At 54.1% G+C, this 9,190-nt stretch overlaps 3 protein-coding genes across 3 annotated transcripts; all 3 read left to right on the top strand.

Annotated features, from left to right (window-relative positions):
• Positions 1-1,763: 1,763 nt before the first annotated feature.
• A1Q1_07435 (uncharacterized protein) lies at positions 1,764-2,414 on the top strand (the record flags this gene model as incomplete). Its single annotated transcript, XM_014327671.1, has 1 exon — positions 1,764-2,414. One exon carries the CDS (start codon positions 1,764-1,766, stop codon positions 2,412-2,414), a length of 651 nt encoding a protein of 216 aa, XP_014183146.1.
• Positions 2,415-3,243: 829 nt separating this feature from the next.
• Positions 3,244-4,770, top strand: A1Q1_07434 (uncharacterized protein; the record flags this gene model as incomplete). Its single annotated transcript, XM_014327670.1, has 1 exon — positions 3,244-4,770. One exon carries the CDS (start codon positions 3,244-3,246, stop codon positions 4,768-4,770), a length of 1,527 nt encoding a protein of 508 aa, XP_014183145.1.
• A 400-nt stretch (positions 4,771-5,170) lies between these two features.
• A1Q1_07433 (uncharacterized protein) lies at positions 5,171-6,919 on the top strand (the record flags this gene model as incomplete). Its single annotated transcript, XM_014327669.1, has 3 exons — positions 5,171-5,228; positions 5,302-6,350; positions 6,425-6,919. 3 exons carry the CDS (start codon positions 5,171-5,173, stop codon positions 6,917-6,919), a joined length of 1,602 nt encoding a protein of 533 aa, XP_014183144.1.
• Positions 6,920-9,190: the final 2,271 nt, after the last annotated feature.

Genomic DNA, 9,190 nt, shown 5'->3' with positions numbered 1-9,190 from the left:
GCACCCCCCACCCCCGCCCACACATGTAACAACTCTACCTCCAACTCTACCCGACCTGACCTGTCCCCGCACATGCCACCCAGTCCTCGTCCCGACCTCGTCCCTCCCACTTCCCTCGCTCTCTCACCCCAAAGCCCGACCACGACCCCGCCCCGGCCGGGCTGCCATGCCTCGCACATGTCCATCATCAACTTGATCTCAATCTCCCTCACGGCCGACAACGACGCCCGCTCACCGCCAGTCCACTTGCACCGCACATGCCACAGCACAGAACACGTCCTGGCCACACTGAAGGCAATGATTCCCTCCCACCGCTGACCCCCTGACAACCGCTAACCTCCCTGATCCCCACCCTGAGTGCCTCGCGAAGCAAGCCTGAAGCCTTTCAGGATCATCCATGGCAACTATCTCATCACTGGTTTGACACAAGTCGGGTACGTACTCACACTCATCAAGTGCGTACTCTGTGTACAATGGATGTACCGGACGTGAAACGCCACTGTCTGGGCTATGTGATGACACGGAATGTCCTCACCACACTTCTGTTGCAGTGGAAAGTGTCGTGGTAATTAGCATGGGCTTGTGGACTGAAGCACGAGTTGAGAGTCGGCAATAATGACCATGCCCTGCCAAACCATGCTTGCCGTTTCGAAGGTATTGCAGTTGAAAGGGATTGCTGAGACGACTCTGGCGCAAGTTAGTTCTCGTCTCTAGCTGTCTTGGTTCTGGAGTTACAGGCAGGACAGAATCCCGAAATCCGAACTTTGACGGCCAATAACTCGGGAACTAGTTAAGATACAAGTGCCATTCAGGGTGCATTCTGGGCCGTTTGGAAGGGCCCTTGGAGCCGTGTAAAAAAGTGGAGGTCGGGTCGTTTCACATTCGCGTCCGAAAACTTCAAATGGCTATTACAACCTCAATAACGAAGTTTCAGCAACGAAACAAGTCATTTCGGAACCGTCTGAAAATACACTACCTACCCTGGAAAAACGGTAGGGCTAGGATGGGATGCACACTTGGGTGTCTTGGGGGTCGTGGGCAGTGGGTGGTGGCCTATTGCCTGCATATGGCCTCATGCCCATCATGGTTGCTGCATATCGCCAACCTACGGGGTCGTATCACTGCTAGTTGCACCGTATGGACAAGCTATGGCATCATATCACCGTCCATTGCATCATAATGGTGTCATACAGCATCATTATGAAGTCATATGACGTCGTATCACTGCTGATTGCGTCATTGGGCCAATGAACGGCATCATATAACCATGTATTACGTCATAGTGGCAACATGCAGTGTCATATAGCATGATATGGCGTCATAGTGATGTCATACGGTGTCATACTGACGTCATATGGCGTCATATGGCATCCTATAGCATCATATGGTGTCATATGGCGTCATATGGTGTCATAGTGATGTCATATGGCATCATATGGCGTCGTATGGTGTGATAGTGACGTCATATGGCGTCGTATGGTGTGATAGTGACGTCATATGGCGTCATATGGCGTCGTATGGTGTCATAGTGACGTCATATGGCGTCGTATGGTGTCATAGTGACGTCATATGGCGTCGTATGGCATCGTATGGCGTCGTATGGTGTCATAGTGACGTCATATGGTGTCATAGTGACGTCATATGGTGTCATAGTGACGTCATATGGTGACGTGGGCAAAGGTGGAGGCAGGTGGGCGAAAAAGCATATAAGCACCCACCCAGAGGACTTTTCCCACCAACCAAGTAGTCCATAGTTACGTACAATGCCCTCTCATAGTGATGCAGTCCATAGTGTGGGTGGTTCTCCTGTGGAGTCCCCTGCAGTGTCTTCTGTAGTAGCTAGTACAGTCCATAGTGCGGTGGATACCCCTGCGGGGATCACTGCTGATAGACTTGTAGTAGATAGGGCGGTGTGTTCTCCTGCGGGGAGCCCTGCCGGTAGTGGTGCCGGGACTAATGCGGGTGCCCATGATGCCCCAGGCCGGTCAGCAATTGGGGCGGTGGCTATCATCCCCTGCGGCCCTTGTGTCAGAGCCAAGAAGACATGTGTCAGGGCTACGGCGGGGCAGTGTGAGCTGTGCAAGGCGCAGCATAACACCTGCAACATAGACGGGCGGGCACCTCGTACCCAGAGCACACCCGGCAGCGGCAGCACCACGGCCCCCAAGCCCAAGCGGAAGCGCCCCACCCTTGCAGAGCAGCGGGAGCAGCTGAGCACGTGGCGGAAGAAGGTCCAGGCCATCCGGGCCCAACTGGAGCGCACCACGGATCGAGCCACCAACCGGGTCCACGACAAAGAACACCCTATTACGGCACGTGAGCTCGCCATCCTCATGGAAGACATGACGGAGGATCTCGCTGAGCAACTCACCTCGGTCAGCAAGATGCTGCAGAACGCTCGGGACCGACTCTGAAGAACGACTATGAACGAAACTGAATCCGGATCCGGCTACGAAAACGACAAAACCACAAACAAATCGAAATAACGACAAAGCTCCATAGATAAAAATACAAAAAACATAAAATCGTAGGGTGGGTGGTTGGCACTATATAGTATATGAATACACATAGCTATATAACGTACAGTTGCACGTGTCGTGGCTGCCAGCGGGTGATGGTTAGTAGGCGCATCCTGACACTGGGCATGCTCAACTCGCATGTACGTACAGTGACAAATCTTGCACGCGTGTGACAGTGTCGACAGCCACTTCTCACGTCCCAATGGTGTGTCGACGAAGTGTACTGCCTCTCGTACTTGCGTCGGGAGTGATGACGGCAAGCTGTGACTGGACCGACATCACTTGCAGCCACTTGCGATGTTTCGAGGCCTGACGACAGTGTCGACACCTGTATCCATGTCGCAGCCGACCTCCGCGACACTGTTCGCTGCACACGGCGACAAGGCCAAGGTCTAACGATGTTTCACCCAACCTGGCGGGCTTATCGACTCTGTCGAATGCCTTTGTGATGTAGTTCGAGTGCTTATCGAGCTCTGTCGACGTCCTCGACGCAACTTGCCAATGACGTGTCATGTGCCAAGTCTTATCAGACACCGCAAAACTATATAAAGGCAGCTTCTAGGCGGTTCCCCACGTTCTTAAACGACTCTGCATCGTTCCTATCGCTCGAATCGACAACTCGAAACACCTCGAAACCTCTTTCGCATCTGAATCATCGCTATCGGTATGTCTCGCTGTCATCGATACTACCGACGACAGCTATCGCACTGCTGACGTCATAGCCATGGGATACAAACGAACTGCCAAGGTTGCTGCGACAGCCCGTGACATGCGCTCGACACGCACGAGCACCACCGTCGCCAACCGTGTGACTGTCGCCCCTGTCGCCAAAGTCAAGGCTGCCCACGGCAAGTCACTCGCCATGAACCGCAAGCGTCTGACTCCCACCGTCAATAAGCGCCACCCCATCGTCTGGATCGACAACACCGGTTTTGACTTCGGTGCCTATCCCGCCTGGCCGAAGATGTCGAAGCCCACCAAGCAGACCGCTGCGTCTGTCGAATCCTCTGACGCTGTGTTCGATGGTGACTCGACTCCTGGCTCTGCCGACGACAACGCCATCGCCCCACACGGGAACTTGAACCATGCCGTCGAGACTCACGACAGTGACGCCGAAGATGCCAACATCACCGACGATGATGCAGCCGCCTTCGATGGTGGTGGCGACAGTGACTCTGCTGACCTCGAGGGTCACAGCGACAACTCAGTTGCAGCTGACGCCGCTGCTGCTGATGTCTCGAAGCGCATCTCTCTTGACGTCTTCAACTCGCTAGGTTGGAACGCCGGTCTGCGTACTCCGACACGCTCACTCGACCCAGTCGCCTGGTGGCGCACTGTCGAGATCTCTGACGAGGCTATGTCAGAAGTCGAGCTCCTCGCCATCCTCAACCGCCTCTACCCGACAGACCTCGACAAGCGTAACCTTGTGGCGATCATCCGAACGAAGGGCAAGAAGAAGGGATTTCCCTGTCGCAAGAACGAAAAGCACAGCTACGACATCAAGGCGCGTCATCCGCCGCGCTGGCAGTGCCGCGACAAGTCGTGCAAGGACAACCTCCCTCTCGGCCAAGCGATGCGCTGGGTCGCTCAACTCATCATCAACGACTGGGTCCCCCGACAGGCTGTGGGCATCCCGTCTGCCAGGCGGCAGAGCGACACAGCGGACGACAGCCGTCGGGTCACCAACGACAAGCTCGGCGTCGTTCACCGTACCCCACTCAGCAGTGTCACTCCCCCTCGCCGCATCGACAAGGCATTCCGCCCACCTCCCGCCATCAATCGTCTCCGCTTCGAAGTCCCCGGCATGTCTCGACTTGTCCGACTTCCTGTCGAGCCTGCCTACTATCGCACGAGGTGGACAATCGGTGACGGCAACTGCCAGTTCCGTGCTTTCGCCAAAGCGTACGATGGAATCGACCACATCGCTGCTCGCAAGGCTGCTGTCGACTACATGTTCGAGAACTTCAAGCAGTTCGAGGCCTTCTACGCTGACGACGAGATGGAGAAGCAGTACGGCGACTTCGACATGTACCTCGACGCCATGGCGAAACAGTTCGAATACGGCGACCAGCTGACGCTCGCTGCCCTCGCTGCGTCGTACAAGGTCTCGATCAAGGTTCTTCACATGTCGCACACTCTCGACTATGAGTGGGTTGACGGCGGTGACAGCGACAGCGGTCGAGTCATCAAACTGTTCTTCAACGCCGGCACGAAGCACTACGAGAACCTCGTCGCTGCGAGGGACCTGTAGTCGACAGCTGTCGACAGTGGCGGAAATGATTAAGTAGTGAACGAAATGCTATCAGAATGTCTCGAAAGCTGTGTGGTGCAGTGGCAGGCGACTGTGAAGACGAGGGGTCACTGACGACAAGGAGTCGACATCACTCGGAATGTCGACAGGCTGTCGGAAGTCTCTCGACAGTGCACCGACGCAGTGTCGTTTGGACTTAGCCAAAATTTCAGCTGCCCAGAGTGGTGTAACTGGTCCACGTGCACCCGCAAAGGAGCTGGAGCGATGAAACTTGGTGACGTCATAGATATCCCCTAGATATGTTTCCACGTGAAACGGCCGATCCCTAGTCACAGTTCCGGTCACGTTTTCACCCATGTTTCTGTGCTGAAACTTCAAAGTGCCGAAAGTGTGACCGAAAATGGTCTCCGCGCAGAGTGGGGTAGCTCAATCTGCAGCAAAAAAATCACTCTTTCAGAGTACGTAATAATCCAGAGGGCGATTTTTGGCACCCCCCACCCCCGCCCACACATGTAACCCCTAACCCCTAAGGGACACTGCCCTTCCTTGAACTGGCTGTCAAGGTCACCACCAAACAAGGTCTCCTAGACAATGCCAGGTGGATGTCTCTCAGGGCAGAGTCTCTGTCCCTCTTCACTGGGGACAACAATGCTGCTGCCACCAGGCTGCAGAAGCAGGCTGTGGCTGATCTCTTGGCATCTGCTGGGTGGAATGCTGGCAGGAGACAGGTGACAGACTGTCTCTCACCCACTGCCTGGTGGTTGGAGGGACAAGGGACAGAGACAGTTGATGTCCCTGATTTGCCCTTTGTCCCTGGTGTCCCCAGCATCAGAGACAGCACCACCAGACTGAAGATCCTGTCTCACTTGACTAGGACATTCACTGGTAGGGAGGGACAGAAGAGACTGTTGTCCATTGTCAAGGGGGCAGTGGGGTATGTCCCTTGCCAGAGGGACATGTCCCTCTCTAACACCCACAAGTACTGGGTGAGGGACTGGTCCCCACTGAGACTGACTTGTGCCACCTGCAACCACAATATCTTTGAGGCTGCAGCTTACAAGTGGTTTGCCCAGCTGGTGGATGAGGGACATGTCTCTCAAGCTGCAGTGGGCATGGGGGACTCTGCTGTCTCTGGTGTCCCTGATGTCCCTGGTGTCCCTGGTGTGCTGGCTGTGCTGGAGACAGCCTCTCCAGTCACTGTCTCCCACTTGTCCCCCTTCTTCACATCCAAGAGACAGATCAAGGACATGCTTGCTGCCATCAAGGCCTCCCCACTGGGACATGTCCCTTGCATCAAAAACTCTGGGGACAACCACAAGTATCTGTCCCATGGATGGAAGCCATTCAGGCTCAGGTGCAACAAGTGCAAGCACAATCTCACACACAGCCAGTCTCTCAAGTGGATTGCTGTGCTGGTGGACAGGGGTGATGTCTCCAGAGAGACAGTGGGGTTGCCACCCATCAGTCCTGTCCCTGAGTCTCCCAACAGTCCCCCACCTACTGTTGCTAGCAAGCACCTGCCTTTAAGGAGGCAGAGGCCTTGTCCCTCAGATGTAGTGCATGTCCCTAGTCTGACTAGAGTGAGTGTCCCTGTCACTTGTGTCCCTCTGTCCCTCTGTCCCCCTGTCCCTCTGTCTCTTGCTCACCATCACAGACTGCTGCTGTTGTCCCTTCAATCACTCCATTCAACACCCTCACTCATGTCCCTGTCCATCTGGTCTCCCATGTCCCTGGTGTCCCCTTTGTCTCTAGAGTCTACAAGACATCTTGGATCCCTGGTGATGGCAACTGCATGTTTGCAGCCTTTGCCAGAGCTCTCAACAGGGACTTGTCCCCCAGGGACACAAGGGATGCTGCAGTCAAAACTGTGGAGGACAACCAGGACAAGTACCAGGGCTTCCTTGTAGGACAGCCTATGCTGTTCTACCTGAGGAACATGTCCCAGCCAGGGACATGGGGGGACAACCTCATGCTTCAGGCTCTGTGTGACACATACAGTGCTCATGTCTATGTCCTCAAGAGACAAGGAGGGACATTCTCCTGGCATGAGGCTGGGGACAGGGACAGAGCCAGCTCTGCCTTCTACCTGTCTCTGGAGAGTGATCACTATGAGAACCTGGTAGGCCATTCCCAACTTGCTAGTCAGTAGTACTTGAAAGTGATGTAATGTGTGTGTCTCTCTGTCTCTGTCCCTGTGTCCCTGTCTCTGATGGCTGAGAGACAAGTGTGATGGTGAGCACAGCAATAATGGTGGTGATGACCAAGGTTGTTGTGACAGTGAATGGAGCATAACTGGTGATGTCCCTGGAGCCAGGTTCAAAGTGAGGGACATGTCTCCAGGGACATGTCTCTGGGGACATGAGGGTAGTGTGGAGGGACATAGTGGTGATGAGCAACAGTGTTGTGACAGTGAGCAAAGCATAAGTGATGAACATGTCATGAATTGGTGATGTCCCTGGGGACAGGCTTACAGGGAGGGACATGTCTCTGGGGACATGGTGGGAGTGTGAGGGACACGTTGGTAGTGAGCAGCAGTGTTTTGACAGTGAGCAAAGCACAAGTGATGAGCTAGGCAAGAATCAGTGATGTCTCTGGGGACAGACTGACAGTGGGGGACATGTCTCTGGGAGACAGTGATGTTCAGCAAGGACTCATTGATGATGAGCAAGGCCCGATAGATGGCCTGGAGGGAGCATACAGTGGCTAGGTCACTGTTGGCCAGAGAGATTGAGGGACACAGTCACTGACAGGAGGGACAGGTGAGGGACAACAGTGAGCAAGGGTTGTCTGACAGTGAGCAGCACCTGGGACACAGTGAGCAAGGCCCCTCATCCCAATACTAATCCAGGTCAGAATTTGTAATCAGGTCACCTCACCCATTAGAAACCATTAGAAAAGTTACTAATGGAAATCAGTTTTTCAATGATTTCTCCGCTGTCAGCACACATATTGAGATTCCGATTTCACTTTCCTGGGTCTTTATCGACCCCCTATTGAGGGCTCCAGTCCGTTTCTGGCACAGATGCCCTGAATACGCAGAACGACTATGTCAGAATGATGGTGAAACACGACTTTGCTCATATCTCGGGAACCGTGAAGGCCCCGGACATCAGAGTTGGACTATTTGAAAGGGCTTTAAAAGGGCTACAAGATGCATGATTTTGCGGAGCCAGGGCATCGACGGATCACGAAATCCCCAAACTCCCGGAACACCCAGACCAGCCTATAACACACGACACAGCCAGGGCATTCCCACAACATGTGCAAGTCACATTGAAGACACGTGCAATACACTCACATTACACGTTCAATAGATGTGCAATACACATGCAAAGCACATGAAGACATTGCCAAAGACTCATGGAAGACACGTGCAAGACACACAGAACACACTCAGGACTCACACAGGATGTACCCTGGACACACGCAGGACGCACACAGGACACACGAATGGCACTCATGTGCAAGTGGCTGCATGGTAGTAACTTGGCGGATGACAGTGAGGGATCGGTGGACAGCCGCAAAGATGATCTGAGGGCATCATCCCTGTTTCAGACACACACGGTGGGCTGGTCGTGGAGCCACTGAGGCTGTCAGGCACACAGAGTCACCGCAAAACAGCAGGGGAGTTGTCCCCCTTTTCTCTGAAAAGGCCAATGTGGAAAGGGGGGACGTCCCCCTATTCCCCAGCCAGCCATGATGTGGAAAAGGGGGCAGTCCCCCCATTCCCCATCATGACCTTTCGTGGAAAAGGGGGAAGCAATTTTCAAAGCTCCGTATCTCCGCAACTGCAACAGCGACGCGCGTGAAACCACTTTTGCAGACCTTTTTGGATCCAGATCTATGATTTCCAGTGTTTAAAGACCCGAAATTCCGACATGACTGATTCAGCTGAAAATCTTGTTTCGGCCGAAAACTCGGCGACCGCCGCGCGTGCCGAAGAACGAAAGATGGTTCCAAAACCGCAAAAAAAGACTGTTTCTTGTGCCTTAAACGAGAAGTGTGAAATACGACTTTCACCTAGGACATTCACTGGTAGGGAGGGACAGAAGAGACTGTTGTCCATTGTCAAGGGGGCAGTGGGGTATGTCCCTTGCCAGAGGGACATGTCCCTCTCTAACACCCACAAGTACTGGGTGAGGGACTGGTCCCCACTGAGACTGACTTGTGCCACCTGCAACCACAATATCTTTGAGGCTGCAGCTTACAAGTGGTTTGCCCAGCTGGTGGATGAGGGACATGTCTCTCAAGCTGCAGTGGGCATGGGGGACTCTGCTGTCTCTGGTGTCCCTGATGTCCCTGGTGTCCCTGGTGTGCTGGCTGTGCTGGAGACAGCCTCTCCAGTCACTGTCTCCCACTTGTCCCCCTTCTTCACATCCAAGAGACAGATCAAGGACATGCTTGCTGCCATCAAGGCCTC

This window comes from Trichosporon asahii, assembly GCF_000293215.1.
Source record: "Trichosporon asahii var. asahii CBS 2479 unplaced genomic scaffold scaffold00009, whole genome shotgun sequence".
Lineage (NCBI taxonomy): Eukaryota > Fungi > Basidiomycota > Tremellomycetes > Trichosporonales > Trichosporonaceae > Trichosporon > Trichosporon asahii.
The sequence above is the reverse complement of the archived record's forward strand: the minus strand, read 5'-3'. Positions and strand labels throughout refer to the sequence as shown.